The sequence below is a fragment of the Salvelinus fontinalis genome, chromosome 11 (assembly GCF_029448725.1).
Source record: "Salvelinus fontinalis isolate EN_2023a chromosome 11, ASM2944872v1, whole genome shotgun sequence".
In the NCBI taxonomy this organism is placed as follows: domain Eukaryota; kingdom Metazoa; phylum Chordata; class Actinopteri; order Salmoniformes; family Salmonidae; genus Salvelinus; species Salvelinus fontinalis.
Window position 1 is genome coordinate 31,695,113 of NC_074675.1, and position 19,685 is coordinate 31,714,797.

At 41.0% G+C, this 19,685-nt stretch overlaps 1 protein-coding gene and 1 long non-coding RNA gene across 2 annotated transcripts; both read left to right on the plus strand.

Moving 5' to 3' along the window:
- The first annotated feature begins 1,331 nt into the window (after nt 1-1,331).
- Nucleotides 1,332-2,139, plus strand: LOC129864823 (uncharacterized). Its single transcript, XR_008761255.1, has 3 exons — nt 1,332-1,453; nt 1,668-1,770; nt 1,963-2,139. It is a non-coding gene; the product is annotated as an uncharacterized LOC129864823 (long non-coding RNA).
- A 7-nt stretch (nt 2,140-2,146) lies between these two features.
- LOC129864822 (apolipoprotein L1-like) lies at nt 2,147-5,864 on the plus strand. The gene is made up of 6 exons (XM_055937106.1): nt 2,147-2,227; nt 2,509-2,570; nt 2,700-2,774; nt 3,272-3,326; nt 3,738-3,926; nt 4,028-5,864. The coding sequence occupies exons 1-6, from the start codon at nt 2,147-2,149 to the stop codon at nt 4,880-4,882; spliced, it is 1,317 nt and encodes a 438-aa protein (XP_055793081.1). The 3' UTR covers nt 4,883-5,864.
- The last annotated feature ends 13,821 nt before the right edge of the window (nt 5,865-19,685 follow it).

A 19,685-nucleotide genomic window follows, 5' to 3' on the forward strand; every position in this document is an offset into this window, starting at 1 on the left:
ATGTATATAGTATGTATAAGCTGGAAGTAGAAGCCTAAGTGTTGTTGTCCAATAAGGGGAGGGATGGTAGAGTTAGAGAAAAATAATAATGGAAAATACATTAAAAAATTACATTTGTATGTTTTATATTTTTACTACAAAAATATGTGGAGGATTGGAAATTATGCAGAAAATTATGTTGATGGAAGCCAGGATCTGCCTGCAATATTAAAGATGATCTACCCATTACCCCCCCCCCCCCCCCACACACAAAAAAAATGTATCATTATAAACACACAGGTACAGAGGACAATAAAAGCAGGAAAAAACGAACAATTTGACAACAGTAAACAGCTCTTGTTTCATCATTTGAACTTTACTTCAGCCTAAAGGCATACAATAGGATTTCCTGTAAATCACATGATCTGAATGCTTTGGTGTAGTCCAAACTTCCCTATAGTCTCTCCCAGCTGACACACCGGTTGATAGTTAATCCATTATTGCTTGACATGTAATGCGGATATGGGTGTGTTTGTTTGATCAAACCACATAAGTAGAGGAGTCCTGCATATAAGACTGGACCTCCTATTCAAATCATAGGTCAAGTCAGACAGCAGCACAACCAGAAGACAGACAATATTCAAATCTTAGGTAAGGTAATCCAGCAGCACCACATTCAGACAGACAAGCAAAGGTAAACCTGTGTTAATAACATATACACCTTACTGGTATGGTTGTATTATTGCAAATCAATGTGTTTATACACTGAGTGTACAAAATATTAGGAACAGCTGCTCTTTCCATGACATAGACTGACCAGGTAAATCCAGGTGAAAGTTATGATCCCTTGTTAATGTCACATGTTAAATTCACTTCAATTATTGTAGATGAAAGGAAGGAGACAGGTTAAAGAAGGACTTTTAGGCCTTGAGACAACTGTGCCATTCAGAGAGTGAATGGTGCATTTGAACGGGGTATGGTAGTAGGTGCCAGGAGCACCGGTTTTAGTGTGTCAAGAACTGCAAAGATGCTGGGTTTTTCACGCTCAACAGTATCCTGTGTGTATGAAGAATGGTCCACCACCCAAAGGACATCCAGCCAACTTGACACAACTGTGGGAAGCATTGGCATCAAGATGGACCAGCATCCCTGTGGAACACTTTCGACACCTTGTGGAGTCCGTGCCCCAACAAATTCAGGCTGTTCTGAGGGCAAAAGGGGTGAAACTCAATATTAGGAAGGTGTTCCTAATGTTTTGTGACCTCAGTGTATATTAAAATGTACTTTATTGATTTAAAAAAAAGATGAATTGACATGAGTGAAACACAGATTCCAGTGAAATTTAAAGATGGGGAAAACACAGAGTGTCCTTGAGAAGAAAGGATACTCTACCCAGAAGGAGGTAGAGAATGGTGTCATCGCTACTGACGAACATGGTGACCAGTTCGTCATTAAAAAGATCAAATTGTATGAGGTAAGTGAGAACTATTTGTTATTTCTGAATTGATTACATCTTAAGAGTTTTTTGTAATGATCACAGAGGGATAGTATACATAATTGGTTTTCAATTATAGGCAACTCTGCAGATGCAACAATAATGACTGATAATGACAGGTATTCATAAAGATAAACTAAATAATTAACATGCCTATATCTTTCAATAAGTCACGTATAATTTGTTTTGACAGACATCTGTCCTGAACGCAAGTGCTGGAGAAATTTTCTCAAAGGTTGAATGCCTCAGACAGATTAGTCACCCCCACATTGTAAGCTACAAAAACTCATTTCTAGGTAACTACATCATTAACTTTGTCGTTATATTTGTCGTTTTATGTATTTCATTTGTTTCAGAGACAATGTATTGGAATTACAAGGTAATACAGTATCAGCTAAATCAACAAGTGAACTACTACAGTATTAATATGTTCACGATTAGTATTCTCAAGTAGTGTTCACACACAAACTACTAATACATTTTCACAGAGGATAACTGCTACTATATAGTGACAGACCATTGTGCAAAGGGAAATCTCTCTCAGAAGATACAAGAGCAGATGACTAACCCTACAGAAGAGTACTCTGAGAAGGTAACTGAAGTAATGACTAGAAGATTCCACACCGCAACTGTTTTTATTTTAGACTAAATACTTTGATACCTTCACAGATTATGGACTGCTTTGTCAAGATCTGCATGGCCCTGAAGCATGTACATGACCAGGGCCTTCTTCACAGAGAACTGAGACCCCAGGTACTGCTAACAGAACATATTGTAAAGACTATTAGTTTATAGATAGCCTGGAAATATACTTAAAGAAAAAGGAGGGTTGATAAAATGTCAGGTTTTATGTAAAGCCCTGTTAAATAATCAACTGCATGTTATGATTTGGGGGGGATTGTTGACTTCACAGCGATACATTAGAGATTATTACACCAATGTATGTTATGTTTCATATCAGTGTCGAAATTAAATGATGGAATGTCATAAACTGTTGCTTAACACCTCAACTGGTATTTTCTTATCTATACTAGAACATACTTCTCACACAATTTGAAACACTTCGTTTGGGAGCGTTTGGAAGTGCCAATGAAAAGTATGTGGCTCATGATGAATTTACACAACATACATTAATAGTTACATCAGTTAATAGTTTTGTATTTTTGATTACATAAATGAGTATGGGGGGGGAATTCTGTTAATATGACTTTTTTATTTTTATTAGGACTACCAACGAGGATGGAATGGTGGGATATTTAGGCCCAGAGATTCTAACTGGTGGAATCTATGACACCAAAAGGTAGAAAACATTTAAGACGCATATTTAAATATATATTCCTGGAAAAATGTAAGGATATTGAGGTAATAATTTGCAATTTCCCTAATTGTTCAAGGTAACGTGAGATGAGAATGAAATCACAAAAGCTAACAAAACATTTGATGCTAGGTAATCCCTCATTTACTGTAACTTGAACCCTCTGTCACAAGGCCTATGATGTGGCATCATAAAATGACATGATATATGTCACAAGCCATACGTTAGGTAAACCGGGCCAATAAGATGACCTAGACAATAATAAAAATGTGAAGTTGACATTTGCAGAGATCCACTGACATGGCTGTTACACCACACACACACACACACGCACACACAGTGTTACCATAGGATATGTTTATGAAACATTTATAGAGGATTTATAACAGGTTTATAAGTGCAAAAATAAGCATGAGGGTTATGCAGTGAAAAATAATAATAATTACATGAGAATTAACGTATTTATTTTCCATCCTTTGCAGTGATATTTGGTCCTTGGGGTGTGTGCTGTATGAGATGTGTATGCTTCAGGATGCAGTAAGTAATCCTGCATTCAAATGCTCGCTGTTATTTCACATTTTCCAGTTGGTGAAGTTGTAAACGACGTGAGTGCAGTCAAATAGTTTTAAAGTAGAAATAATTATTCAACCAATGAGATAAGTGTCTGCCCAGCTAGCTTAAGATAGCTAACATTGACAAAGTTAAACTAGCTACATGTATCTTATAAAAATGATTAAGATTGTAAGATTGCTCTATTTTATCAATTTTCAGCTGAAAAGTTAAAAGATCACACAACAAAAACTTGTAAACTCAGGTTGCAAAATTCTGACTTGAAGGGTCGATCAAAATCCAATATTTCTGACACAAGTTGAACTCGTTCTATTTTGCCTGTCCACCACCTAGATAATGATGGATATCGTGTGATCATAGACAGTTATTTCTTCTCAGTTCACTGCAGAGAACACATTGAAGCTCATTGAAAAAATATTGGGCGGTCCTTACCCATCTCTACCAAAGAGCTTCTCACCGGAGCTCCGCGACCTCCTGTGTGACATCTTCCAACAAGACCCGACCATTAGGCCTTCAGCTGGTGACATCATGGCGAAACCCTTCATTATCACTTTCCTCACAAAAAAGGTTTGCTATGCAATATCAATCGTTCAATCATTCAATATGTCTGGTAACCATCTACATTTCCATTCATTAATATACATGTATGTATTCATTCATTTCTATAGAGTGAGAAAACTGTGGAGGAACTCCAGACAACCTTGGACAAGCTGAGAACTCTGGCAGACGGCTTGGAGAGTATGCACAAAGGCACCACCATAGGCAGTCTGACGGGAGGTGTTATTGGGGCAGCTGGAGGAATCACCTCTATAGTGGGGCTCATCCTGGCTCCCTTCACTCTGGGCGCCTCCCTGATCGTCACTGGTGTGGGTATTGGGATTGCTGTCGCTGGTGGAGCCACAGCAGGAGTATCCAACATCACCAACATGGTCAATCAGTCCACTGACCGCCTAGCCATGAAGAACATCATCAAGGAGTTCCAGGAGAAGATGAACTCTGTGGTGACATCTCTACAAAACATTGCTGAGGGTTTGGAGACACTCATGCAAAGTAGCTCTTCTAAGATAGAAAGTGCCGGTTTCAATGTAGAGGCCGCTGTTAGTGCTGGGGTGAGGGCTGGGAAAGGCCTTGCGGGCACAATAGAGCTCTTCAGACTACTCCAGGTGGCCAATATTGGCAAGGTGGCAGCCCAAAGTGCCAGGGCAGTGCGTGTGGCAGAGGTGGCGACAGGAATATTTTCAGCTTTTTTTGTAGCTGTTGATATCTTCTTCATCGCTATGGATGCCAGAGAGATCCACAACATCCAACAGGCAAAGGTGAATGAACAGTCTGGTGATACCAGTAAGTTAGAAGTGATGGACACAGACTCCACCACTGAGCTGAACCCTGCATGTGAAGAACCAAAGGCTGAGGTCAAGTCAGAGACCATGAAGTTCATCCAGACGATCAGACAGACAGCTGAACAGCTACAGGAGAGCCTGGACGAACTGAGTGACGTCATCTCGTTCATTCCTAAGATATAGGACTGTTACTTAGACGACTGGCCTACTCAGTGATTGTACGAGATGCATAAACAACAGATCCAATCATACTTTAAAATGCAACTTGTCTGCAAAAGACAGGCATAGGCAGATTGCCTTTTTGATTCCCAGAACCTGACATAAATCCTTAAGACATTGCTTGTACAACTCAGCTACGATAACTAAGTGGTACAGATCAATTACACAGACGCCTCTACTTCTGAAACATTTCATTTTATATCATCACCATGTCATGGAATTATTCTAATCAAAAGGAGAGACTTTAACATTTCTTCAAAACAAGTCAACTTTATTATTTAATTACTGCAGTAATGGAGCTTGTCAACGAGCCCCCCGTAGGTGATTAGTTGAGAGCCCAACCAGCAGGACTAAGCCACAGCATTTTATAGCAAAGTCCATCCTCCTGGATGTTCATGACAAATCACAGATGTATGGAATGGGTCACAAGGTTAGGATTCATTTGAAATATACTAATAATTCACAGCAAACAGTATCTGCTGTAAAGACTGTTCTCATTGTGTAGAAACCAGAGTCTGGCCCCCAACTCCATACTGGAGCCATCTCCCCCGGTACCCCAGTACAGAAACATTAACTCATGCTATAGAATGCGGTCTTGTTAGGCTTATCACCCAAAGACATCGTAAATCTTCTGTCAGTGTTACATTTCCCAGAGGCCCACGTTCAGTTCACGCAGACACAGTTTTAAGAACCCTCTATTCTGTTGCATAAACAACCCTTTGCTGCAATTACAGTATTATAACATAATCTTGAAATTTTGTCTACCATAACCGTCAGGATGATTTGATCTGTACATAATTTTCTTCAAACAAATTGTATTAAAATAGTAAGCAAGTGCAAAATGATCATTTTCAATCTATTCATACAGGAAGGTGCATGGTGATTGTATAGAATTGTGTTAATAAAACACTGACTGATATGAAACATTATACATTAATGTTTCTTGGTGGTAAAATGATAAAGATCAGTTAATAAAAAATAAAGTATATCATGCACAAAATCTGTCTCTTGGCCTGATGATGGTAGCCTTTTCATGCACAAATACAAACTGGTAAACCCTGTAAAAGTACAAACAACCAATATATTTTCAAAAACGTTAACATTTAGCAGCCTGTTAGTATCCGGTACTTGTTTGTGTTTTACCTGTATACTGGAAAATGGACTGTCTGGGAATGGCCATATGTTAACACACAAGGACAGACTTGACCTCAGGTGAACCCAAAGAAACACATTAACCGTGTACACATTCTCCATAGTTCTTGGAGTCACAAAATGTCTACACTGTAAGACACCGTATAAAAACATCAAGATAAACTACAATATTTATGTTGCTAAGAATACTCTGTTTGAGTAGTACCCTTTTAATTATTTTTCATGGAGTCCTTGAACATGTACCCTTGTTTCCCTTGAGTCCTAAAGACACGGTAACATTGCGTAATGTTTCACACGTAACGAGGCGTTGTCACGTTCCTGACCTATTTCTGTTAGTTTGTTATATGTGTTAGTTGGTCAGGACGTGAGTTTGGGTGGGCATTCTATGTTTTATGTTTCTATGTTGGTTTATGGGTTGCCTGGTATGGCTCTTAATTAGAGGCAGGTGTTTGGCGTTCCTCTAATTAAGAGTCATATTTAGGTAGGTGTTTTCACAGTGTTCGTTGTGGGTGATTGTCTCCTGTGTTTGTGTATGTCGTTGCGCCACACGGGACTGTTTTCGGTTTGTTTGTTCATCGTTCATTTGTGTAGCCGATTTTCTCTATTCGTGCGTTCTTCATGTTTTATGTAAGTTCGTTGTCTAGGTCTGTCTACACCGTTTATTTGTTTTGTTAGTGTATTAGTCGAGTTCGTGTTTTTTCTTTAATAAATCATGTCTACAAACTCCGCTGCATTTTGGTTCAATCCCTGCTCCTCCTCTTCTGATGAAGAGGAAGAGGAAAGCCGTTACAGGCATGCACACCATCCACCGCTTCGCGTATATAACTCGCTAATGTTCAGTCTCTGGATATAAAATAGACGAGTTCAGAGCGAGAATCTCCTTCCAGTTAGACATCTGGGATTGTAACATACTCTGTTTCACGGAAACATGTCTCTCTCGGGATATACTGTCTCTGTCCGTAGAGCCAGCTGGGTTCTCAGTATATCGTGCAGACAGGAATTAAGAACGCTACGGGAAGAAGAAAGGCGTCGGTGTATGTTTCATGATTATCCATTCATGGTGTGATTGTGAAAACATAAAGAAACTCATGTCCTTTTGTTCACACAACCTAGAATACCTCACAATCAAATGCCGACCGTATTACATCCCAAGAGAATTCGCTTCGATTATAGTCACAGCCGTGTATATTCCACTTCAAGACGATACCACGACAGCCCTCAAAGCCCTTCACTGGACTTTATACAAACTGGCAACCACATATCCTGCATTTATTGTAGCTGGGGATTTTATCAAAGCAAATTTGAGGAAAACGCTACCGAAGTTCTATCAACACATTGACTTTAGTACTTGTGCTGCTAAAACACTCGACCACTGCTGCTCCAACTTCCGGGATACCTACAAAGCCCTCCCCTGCACATTCTTCAGCAAATCTGATCACGACTCCATTTTGCTCCTCCCTTCCTATAGGCAGAAACTCAACCAGGAAGTACCTGTGCTAAGGACTATTCAACGTTGGTCTGACCAATCGGAATCCACGCTCCAAGATAGTTTTGATCATGTGAACTGGGATATGTTCCGGGGTAGTTTAGTCCCAGGGTCCTTAGCTTATTGCTGAGCTTTGAGAGCACTATGGTGTTGAACGCTGAGCTGTAGTCAATGTATAGCATTCTCACATAGGTGTTCCTTTTGTCCAGGTGGGAAAGGGCAGTGTGGAGTGCAATAGAGATTGCATCATCTGTGGAGCTGTTGGTGCGGTATGCTAATTGGAGTGGGTCTAGGATTTCTGGGATAATGGTGTAATATGAGACAAGACCAGCCTTTCGAATCACTTTATGGCTACAGACTTGAGTGTTACGGTTTGGTAGTCATTTAGGCAGGTTACCTTAGTATTCTTGGGCACAGGCTCTATGGTGTTCTGCTAAAAACATGTTGGTATTACAGACTCGGACAGGGAGAGGTTGAAAATGTCAGTGAAGACACTTGCCAGTTGGTCAGCGCATGTTCGTAGTACACGTCCTGGTAATCCGCCTGGCTCTGCGGCCTTGTGAATGTTTACCTGTTTAAAGATCTTAATCACATTGGCTGCGGAGGGCGTGATCACACAATCATCCAGAACAGATGGTTCTCTCATGCATGTTTCAGTGTTATTTGCCTTGAAGCGAGCATAGAAGTAATTTGTCTCATCTGGTATGGTCGTGTCACTGGTCAGCTCTCGGCTGTGCTTTCCTTTGTAGTCTGTAATGGTTTGCAAGCCCTGCCACATCCGACGAGAGTCAGAGCTGGTGTAGTACGATTCGATCTTAGTCCTGCATTGAAGCTTTGACTGTTTGATTGTTTGATGGTTCGTAGCAAGATTTCTTATCAGCTTATCAGGTTAGAGTCCCGCTCCTTGAAAGCGGCAGCTCTAGCCTTTAGCTCAGTGCGGATGTTGCCTGTAATCCATGGCTTCTGGTTGGGGTATGTACGTACGGTCACTGTGGGGACGATGTCATCAATGCACTTATTGATGAAGCCAATGATTGATGTGGTGTACTCCTCAATGCCATCGGAGGAACATATTCCAGTCTGTGCTAGCAAAGCAGTCCTGTAGCTTAGCATCTGCTTCATCTGACCACTTATTTTTGATCTAGTCACTGGTGCTTCCTGCTTTCATTTTTACTTGTAAGCAGGAATCAGGAGGATAGAATTATGGTCAGATTTGTCAAATGGAGGGCGAGGGAGAGCTTTGTATGCATCTCTGTATATGGAGTAAAGGTGGTCCAGAGTTGTTTTCCCTCTGGTTGCACATTTATCATTTGATAGAAATTTAGTAAAACGGATTTAAGTTTCACTGCACTAAAGTCCTCATTCACTGTCCCCGCCTTTGGGTGAGCGCTTTCTTGTTTGCTTATGGCGGAATACAGCTCATTCAATGCTGTCTTAGTGCCAGCCTCTGACTGTGGTGGTATGTAAACAGTTACGAAACATACAGATAAAAACTCTCTAGGTAGGTAGTGTTGTCTACATTTTTTCATGAGATACTCTACCTCAGGCGAGCAATAGCTCGAGACTTCCTTAGATATCGTGCACCAGCTATTATTTACAAAAATAAAAGCTGGTGCCTCAAAGCGAGCATAGAAGTAGTTTAGCTCGTCTGATAGGGTCCACCATTGCTCCTGTACCCAAGAAAGCAAAGGTAACTGAACTAAATGACTATCGCCCCGTAGCACTCACTTCTGTCATCATGAAGTGCTTTGAGAGGCTAGTTAATGATCATATCACCTCTACCTTACCTGACACCCTAGACCCAGTTCAATTTGCTTACTGCCCCAATAGATCCACAGATGATGCAATCGCCATCGCACTGCACACTGCCCTATCTCATCTGGAGAAGAGGAATACCTATGTAAAAATGCTGTTCATTGACTATAGCTCAGCATTCAACACCATAGTACCAAGCTCATCATTAAACTTGGGGAAATGGGTCTGAACCCCGACCTGTGCAACTGGGTCCTGGACTTCCTGACTGGCCGACCTCTAGGTGGTGAGGGTAGCAAACAACACCTCCACTTCGCTGATCCTCAACACAGGTGTCCCACAAGGGTGCGTGCTCATCCCCCTCCTGTACTCCCTGATCACCCATGACTGCATGGACACGCACGGCCCCAACTCAATCATCAAGTTTGCAGACCACCCAACAGTAGTAGGCCTGATTACCAACAATGACGAGACAGCCTACAGAGAGGAGGTGGTGCCAGGAAAATAACCTCTCACTCAATGTTGACAAATCAAAGGAGCTGATCGTGGACTTCAGGAAACAGCAGAGGGACCACGCCCCTAACCACATCGACGGGACCGCAGTGGAGCAGGTGGAAAGCTTCAAGTTCCTCGGCGTACTCATCACTGACGATCTGAAATGGTCCACCCACACAGACAGTGTGGTGAAGAAGGCGCAAAGGCGCAACAGCGCCTCTTCAACCTCAGGAGGCTGAAGAATTTTGGCTTGGCACCGAAAACCCTCACAAACTTTTACAGATGCACAATTGAGATCATCCTGTCGCGCTGTATCACCGCCTGGTACGGCAACTGTACCTCCCGCAACCGCAGGGCTCTCCAGAGGGTGGTGCGGTCTACCCAACGCATCGACTGGGGCAAACTACCTGCCCTCCAGGACACCTACAGCACCCGATGTCACAGGAAGGTCAAAAAGATCATCAAGGACAATAACCATCCGAGCCACTGTCTGTTCACCCCGCTATAATCCAGACGGAGAGGCCAGTACATGTGCATCAAAGCTGGGACCGAGAGACTGAAAAACAGCTTCTATCTCAAGGCCATCAGACTGTTAAATAGTCATCACTAGGTGGCTTCCACCTGTTACATAACCCTGCACCTTAAAGGCTGCTGCCCCATAAACATAGATTTGAAATCACTGGCCACTTAAATAATGGAATTTTAGTCACTTTAATAATGTTTACATATTTGTGCTATATTCATCTCATATGTATATACTGTATTCTATTCTACTGTATTTTAGTCTATGCCACTCAGACATAGCTCATCGTTATATTTATATATTCCCTAATTCCATCCTTTACTTTTAGGTTGCGTGTATTGTGTGTATTGTTGTGAATTGTTAGATATTACTGCACTGTTGGAGATGTTGGAGAAACCTAAGCATTTCGCTACACAACATGTGTATGAGACAAATAACATTTGATTTGATTTGACATGGAAAGGTGTAGAAAGAAAAGAGACAGGACCAGGAGCTACCTAGATGGTCATTATGGCCAAACAGTTTTGTGTGAATTTTGACATTACTTACGTACAGTCAGAAGTTTACATACACCTTAGCCAAATACATTTAAACTCAGTTTTCACAATTCCTGACATTTAAACCTTGTAAAAAGTCCCTGTCTTAGGTCAGTTAGGATCCCCACTTTATTTTAAGAATGTGAAATGTTAGAATAATAGTAGAGAGAATTATTTATTTCAGCTATTATTTCTTTCATCACATGCCCAGTGGGTCAGATGTTTACATACACTCAATTCGTATTTGGTAGCATTGCCTTTAAATTATTTAACTTGGGTGAAACGTTTCAGGTAGTAATTTTGGCCCATTCCTCCTGACAGAGCTGGTGTAACTGAGTCAGGTTTGTAGGCCTCCTTGCTCGCACATGCTTTCTCAGTTCTGCCCACACATTTTCGATAGGATTCAGGTCAGGGCTTTGTGATGGCCACTCCAAAACCTTGACGTTGTTGTCCTTAAGCCATTTTGCCACAACTTTGGAAGTATGCTTGGGGTCATTGTCCATTTGGAAGACCAATTTGTGACCAACCTTTGACTTCCTTACTGATGTCTTGAGATGTTGCTTCAATATATCCACATAATATTCCTGCCTCATGATGCCATCTATTTTGTGAAGTGCACCAGTCCCTCCTGCAATGCACAACATGATGCTGCCACCCCCGTGCTTCACAGTTGGGATGGTGTTCTTCGGCTTGCAAGCCTCCTCCTTTTCCCTCCAAACATAGGATGGTCATTATGGCCAAACAGTTCTATTTTTGTTTCATGAGACCAGAGGACATTTCTCCAAAAAGTACGATCTTTGTCCCCATGTGCAGTTGCAAACCGTAGTCTGGCTTTTTAATGGCAGTTTTGGAGCAGTGGCTTCTTCCTTGCTGAGCAGCCTTTCAGGTTATGTCGATATAGGACTCATTTTACTGTGGATATAGATACATTTGTACCTGTTTCCACCAGCATCTTCACAAGGTCCTTTACTGTTGTTCTGGGATTGATTTGCACTTTTCGCACCAAAGTACTTTCATCTTTAGGAGACAGAACGCTTCTCCTTACTGAGTGGTATGACAGCTGCGTGGTCCCATGGTGTTTAAACTTGCGTACTATTGTTTGTACAGATGAACGTGGTACCTTCAGGCATTTGGAAATTGCCCCCAATGATGAACCAGACTTGTGGAGGTCTACAATTGGCTGATTTCTTTTGATTTCCCCAAGATGTCAAGCAAAGAGGCATCGAGCTTGAAGGTAGGCCTTGAAATGTATCCACAGGTACACCTCCAATTGACTCAAATTATGTCAATTAGCCGAGCAGAAGCTTCTAAAGCCATGACATAATTTCCTGGAATCTTCCAAGCTGTTTAAAAGTACAGTCAACTTAGTGTATGTAAACTTCTGAACAACTGGAATTGTGATACAGTGAATTATAAGTGAAATAATCTGTCTGTAAACAATTGTTGGAAAAATGACTTGTGTCATGCACAAAGTAGATGTCCATTTGTGGAGACATTTGTGGAGTGGTTGAAAAACGAGTTTTAATGACTCCAACCTAAGTGTATGTAAAATTCCGACTTCAACTGTACAAGTTGTAGAATGGGGACTCAGACCCTGGTGCTGCCATGTCTGTCTGGGACTCAGATGCTCTGTGACGATGTCACGCCCTAATCTCTTTCACCTGTCTTGTGCTTGTCTCCACCCCCCACCACGTGTCTCCCATGTGTCCCCATTATCCCCTGTGTATTTATACCAGTGTTTTCTGTTTGTCTGTTGCCAGTTCGTTTTGTCCTGCCAAGTCTTACCAGCGTGGTTTCCCATTTTTGAGTCTTTCTAGTTCTGACCATTATGCCTGCCCTGGCCTGTCCACTTGTATAATACATATTTTGAACTGTTTCTGAGTCATATCCTGAGTCATGATAGAAGTGAACCTGAATGACATCACGGTACAGATTCAGCCTGAGCAGGCACAGGGCATAGAGACTGAAGTTCTTCTCAGCTCTAAGCACCAGCCCGAGCCAAGACAGTCAGTAGCTGCCAGCCAGACATGTGTAACCTTCTGACGGAACTAAGAGCCATGAAGGCCCGACTGACAGCTACAGAGAACAGTTGGAGGAACTGAAAAAGATGGAGGCTGTTGTTGACTCCAAAAGGGTTAACGAAAGTAATCCAAATCAAATGTTGAAACAGCTATATTTCTATATCGTGTATTCAAGGGTTCAGAATGAGAATGTGTTTGTTTTTTAGCCACATGCCTGTTAGCCGAAGACAAATGTCCATTCCTAACAAGAATGGACAAAGTTTTGAACTTAAAGGGTAAGTTCACCCATTGTTATATGTGGCCTTATTTCAACTCTTCCTGTGCTTGTAGTTGTTCCCCCAAACTGTTTTTAACGTTTTTTAAATATTTTGTTTAATTACAGAGAGTCATCACTTGCCATAGACTATAACGCATTATTAAAATGTGTCTAAAACATGTTATAAAATGCTGAATCTCTGAATCTCTGTCTGGATAATGTCTCTGCACTCAATTTAAAAAACAAATGTTCCATTGTCTCATAAAACCATACTATATGTAACCCTCTCACACGGCTCGAATTTGACTCTCATGACCTTACATAGAATATCTCAAAGGCATGGGATGTCAGGTGAGAAGGACATCTCCAATAAGAATCCCTATTGTAAACTATCTAGGGTAATGACAACTAGGGTATTAACTTCAGGTAGAAAGATTATAGATTTTTGTTATTGTATAAGGATATGCTTTCCGATGCATTAAACTAAATTGAAACTGTAAATGACTCCATCAAAGCAACACACATAAGGTTCAAAATGTGTATTATTACATTTTCAAAGCACCACATCAAAATAAATACAAATAATAAACCCCAATGAGTCGTGCACAAGCCATGTCCAAGTTATTTCAAGCTTGGTTAAACCCCATTGGCGCGCGATGGAGCTCAAAAAAATGACGACACACATACAGTCACCCCACCATTGTGGTTACTCACTACTCGTAGATATTCCCTCAGCGAAGTATAGCAGTTCCGTGCAGGTTTCCTCACAAGATCCACAGCAAGCCCCGCTATCAATGCAGACAGTACTCCTTAGCAATAACCGATATCCCATGGGAACATGAACTAGTTAATCTTCCCCAAGCAATTCTCTCTCGGTGTCGCATGATGCTAGGCTAACCTCAAGGTTGTCAAATACCTCCACGATGAGACGATAGCTTCAGTCTTTACTAAAGTCTTTCTTAACAAAATTATAATAACTCTCTTATAAAATAAAATCGGTGTTTCCCTTCAAAACTCAGTAGGTATGGGTTTTGTTCTATTTTTATCGTATTCTTTTATAATTTCTCTTCACCAACCGTCATAATGTAATGTCCATCTTTTTTCCAACGTCTCTTCCATTGGCCACAGCTTAACAAGCGACCTTTATTGTTCAAAACTTAAACTTAATACTTGGTTCTAACAAGAATAAACTCAATACTTGGTTCTAACAAGGGTATTACACATATTTGCATATTTTTGTTGTTGTTGTAAACAGCATCATTCCCTTTTAATTTGTTGTTGTGCAGAGATATATGTGACAACCAATGTTCTCTGTAAATAAACATACTATAAAAAAAACTGTTAAGGGAATTAACTAGAAGCACAGAAAGAGTGAAAAAGGGCCACATGTAAAAATGGGTGAACTTCCCTTTGAAACTTGGGAATCAGCTGCTAACAAAGAGAATGACATTTGATGCTGTTGTTTGGTCAAGCAGCACAGCTCACAACCAAGGAGACCAGACTGTCAGCTGCAGAGAGCCAAGTGGAAAGGCTGAGGGACATGGAGGTGAATGTTGCTGTCCTACACAGAGAGAACAAAGGTTATCCAAATCTTTGGAACAATCACTTGTTTTTCTGAATGTTTTCAAATGTTCAGAATGATAATCAACAGCTGCTAACATACAGAATGTCATATGTATTGTAGTAGCTCAAGCAGCCCAGCTGACCGCCATGGAGAGCAGACTGAGCACCAGTGAGAGCCTGATGGAGAGGATGGAGACTGAGCACCAGTGAGAGCCTGATGGAGAGGATGGAGACTGAGCATAAAGGTGAAATGTCTACATTTTAAAGTGCCATCCTCATTGACCAGTAGGCTCAAACATTAAGTACCTTATTTTATTTTATTTATTTATTTAACCTTTATTTAACCAGGTAGGCAAATTGAGAACACGTTCTCATTTACAATTGCGACCTGGCCAAGATAAAGCAAAGCAGTTCGACACATACAACAACACATAGTTACACATGGAGTAAAAACAAACATATAATACAGTGAAAAAGATAAAAAAATAAGTCTATATACAATGTGAGCAAGTGAGGTGAGATAAGGGAGGTGAAGGCAAACAGATATATGTATAAATAAATAAAAATATAAAAAGGCCATGGAGGCGAAGTGAGTACAACACAGCAAGTAAAATAAAAACAAAAAAAACACTGGAATGGTTGGTTTGCATTGGAAGAAAGTGCAAAGTAGAGACAGAAATAATGGGGTGCAAAGGAGCAAAATAAATTAATAAATAAATACAGTAGGTAAAGAGGTAGTTGTTTGGGCTAAATTGTAGATGGGTTATGTACAGGTGCAGTAATCTATGAGCTGCTCTGACAGCTGGTGCTTAAAGCTAGTGAGGGAGATAGGTGTTTCCAGTTTCAGAGATTTTTGTAGTTCGTTCCAGTCATTGGCAGCAGAGAACTGGAAGGAGAGGCGTCCAAAGGAAGAATTGGTTTTGGGGGTGACTAGAGAGATATACCTGCTGGAGCGCGTGCTACGGGTAGGTGCTGCTATGGTGACCAGCGAGCTGAGATAAGGGGGGACTTTACCTAGCAGGGTCTTGTAGATGACCTGGAACCAATGGGTTTGGCGACGAGTATGAAGCGAGGGCCAGCCAACGAGAGTGTACAGGTCGCAGTGGTGGGTAGTATATGGGGCTTTGGTGACAAAACGGATGGCACTGTGATAGACTGCATCCAATTTATTGAGTAGGGTTTTGGAGGCTATTTTGTAAATGACATCACCGAAGTCGAGGATTGGTAGGATGGTCAGTTTTACAAGGGTATGTTTGGCAGCATGAGTAAAGGATGCTTTGTTGCGGAATAGGAAGCCAATTCTAGATTTGACTTTGGATTGGAGATGTTTGATGTGGGTCTGGAAGGAGAGTTTACAGTCTAACCAGACACCTAGGTATTTGTAGTTGTCCACATATTCTAAGTCAGAGCCGTCCAAAGTAGTGATGTTGGACAGGCGGGCAGGAGCAGGCAGCGATCGGTTGAAGAGCATGCATTTGGTTTTACTTGTATTTAAGAGCAGTTGGAGGCCACCTTACTGTAATAGATTTCCATTAAAATGGGCAAAAATTGCTTTTTAGTGGTCTCCCGTGGAGAGGGGAAAAATGAAAACTAGCTGTTATTGACAGATAGTTTTCAAACTCTCTTTGTTATTTGACATTTACATGTTTAGTCATTTAGCAGAAACTCTTATCCAGAGCGACTTACAGGAGAAATTAGCACATTTCACCTTGTCGGTTCAGGGATTCGAACCAACAACATTTTATTGGTTTATTAACCAATTTAATGCAGAGTGATGTCACCATGGAAAGCCAAAACTCTTGCCCATGCAAATCTGTTGATTAGAAGGTATTGTTTAGACAGGAAATAACTGATGTAACACTGGAAATAACACTGATTCTCTTTTTTCATACTTTACAATGTTAGTTTCATCAGCTGTTGTGCAATATGATATATGATCTTCCTAAATATACGATCTGCCTAAATATATGTTATTACATATTCGTTCAAATAACTGTTTTCCATTTCAGGAGAGGAAACTTCAAGCTTTGACAATGAGGGCCAAAACCACAGAGTTCAGAGAGGAACAACAGCAAACCCTGCTGGACGAACTAAGAAGACAAGTTGAATGTAAGGTACAAGGGATGTTGAATACGAGCCACAGAAAGGGCTTGATACAGTACATCTCGGGTGACACTTATATGGAGTAAACAGTTAAAGTCTGTGCAAAAATACTGTAAAACTCATTGTAATCTGGCAAGGTGATTTAATTAACTTTTCTTCAATGTAATGAGGTAATAAACTAGAGTTTAGTAAACTGAGCAATACGTAATTATAATGCACGTTGTTTAAGCAAAGTTTCAAATTGATTTTATCTTGCCATATTATTTTAAGGTTTACGGTATTTTTTTAACTTAGATCTGTAGCTAATCTGAGTGTTCAAAACATTAGGAATCCAGGTGAAAGCTATGATCCCTTATTGATGTCACTTGTTAAATTCCCTTCAATCACAGTGTAGATGAAGTGGAGGAGACAGGTTAAATAATGATTTTCAAGCCTTGAGACAATTGAGACGTGGATTGTATATGTGTGTGCCATTCAGGGGGTAAATGGGCAAGACAAAAGATCAGTTCTGTAAAGTACTTAAGTAAAAATACTTAAAAGTACTACTTAATTCGTTTTTGAGGGTTTCTGTACTTTACTTCACTATTTATATTTTTGACCATTTTTACATTTACTTCACTACATTCCTAAAGAAAATATTGTACTTTTTACTCCATTAATTTTCCCTGGCATCCAAAAGTACTCTTTACATTTTGAATGCTTAGCAGGGCAGAAAAATTGTCAAATTCATGCACTTATCAAGAGAACACGTGGTCATTCCTACTGCCTCTGGCGGACTCACTAAACACAAATTCATTTTTTGTAAATAATGTCTGAGTGTTGGTGTGCCCCTGGCTATCCATACATTTTAAAAACAAGAAAACGGTGCAGTCTGCTTTGCCCCTTTACTTCTACCTACATTTACATATCTCCTCAATTACATCAACTAACCTGTACCCCCAGCACATTGACTCGGTACCTGTACCCCCTGTATATACTGGAGCCTCATATTTATTTATTTTTAACTTGAGTTTTTTAGCAAATATTTTCTTAACTCTATTTTTCTTAACTGCATTGTTGGTTAAGGGTTTGTAAGAATGCATTTCATGGTAAGGTCTGCACCTGTTTTATTCGACGCATGTGACAAATACATTTTCGACGCATGCGACAAATAAAGACAACAGATAACATGGAAAGCGGCAATACACAGCTAGGGATTATGTTCACAAATCTGATTGACCTTTAGCCATGTCTTCATGCATTTTGTGAAAGTGTGATATGTGGTGCAGTTATGTGTGTCTGATGGCAGTGTATTCCAGACATGGGAAGCTCTCACAGAGAAAGCGGATTTACTAAAGGTGCTTTTACTTAAGGGAACTATACAGTCACCTCTCATGGCAGACCTTGTGGATCTGCTGCCATATGTTTGGGTTTTCTGTTTAACAAAAATACTGAGTGGAGGGGGAGCCAGGCCATTTAGGATGTTGAATACAAGACATGCGTCGGTGTATTGCACAAGATTTTCCCAACTCAGGAGCTCATGCTTTCTGAGGATGTAACAGTGATGATGGCTATTGGGCTTCCTATCAAGCACTTTGAGAGCCTGTTTGTAGACAGACTGAATAGGTTTTAATGTTGTACAGCAAGCTTGGGCCCAACTAGTCAAGCAGTATGTTAAGTGGGGGAGTATCATAGATTTGAAGTACAGTTTTTCTACCTCTGTAGTCAAACAATTTCGTATAAATCAGAAATTAGCTAGGTTGAATTTGGTTATCTGAATTACCTTTTTCACATGCTTTTAAAAGAGAGGTTGGAATCAAGTATGATGCCAAGGTACTTAAAATCAGATACCACCTGGAGCTTCTCCCCTGACACATAGACATCTGGCTCAGTAGCATCTGTTGCCCTCTTTGTAAAGAACATGCAGTTTTTTTCACATTGAGATGCAAACATGAGTCACTGAGCCACTTTGTAACCTGGACCATTACAGTAGTGAGTTCTTGTGCAGCTTGTTGTTTGCTCTTTGCATGCACATATATCACTGTATCATCTGCATACATTTGAACTTCAGACCCAGTACAGACAGAAGGCAGATCATTAATGTACAGGCTGAACAGGAGGGTATTGACCCTTGGGGCACGCCCACATCATAGCTAAGAGTGGGCGTCAGCTCATTGCTCATTCTGACACACTGAGTTCTGCCTTCAAGGTATGATTTCATCCATCTCAAGGCATCGGGGGAAAAGTTGAACTTGGACAATTTTGAAATGAGAATCTCATGGTTAACAGTATCAAAAGCCGTCCTTAGGTCCAGAAACACAGCCCCAACAACTCCCCCTTTTCCAGAAGTATTCAGATCCTTTACTCAGTACTTTGTTGAAGCGCCTTTGGCAGCGATTACAGCCTCAAGTCTTCTTGGGTATGACGCTACAAGCTTGGCACCTGTATTTGGAGATTGGGAGTTTCTCCCACTCTTCTCTGCAGATCCTCTCAAGCTCTGTCAGGTTGGATGGGGAGCCTCGCTGAACAGCTATTTTCAGGTCTCTCCAGAGATGTTCGATCGGGTTCAAGTCTGGGCTCTGTGGCTGGGCCACTCAAGGACATTCAGAGACTTGTCCCAAAGCCACTCCTGCATTGTCTTGGCAGTGTGCTTAGGGTCGTTGTCCTGTTGGAAGGTTAACCTTCTCCCCAGTCAGGTCCTGAGTGTTCTGGAGCAGGTTATCATCAAGGATCTCTCAGTACTTTGCTCCGTTCATCTTTACCTCGATACGGACTAGTCTCCCAATCCGTGCCGCTGAAAACATCCCTGCAGCATGATGCTGCCACCACCATGCTTCACCGTAGGGATGGTATTGGCCAGGTGATGAGTGGTGCCTGGTTTCCTCCAGACGTGACGCTTGG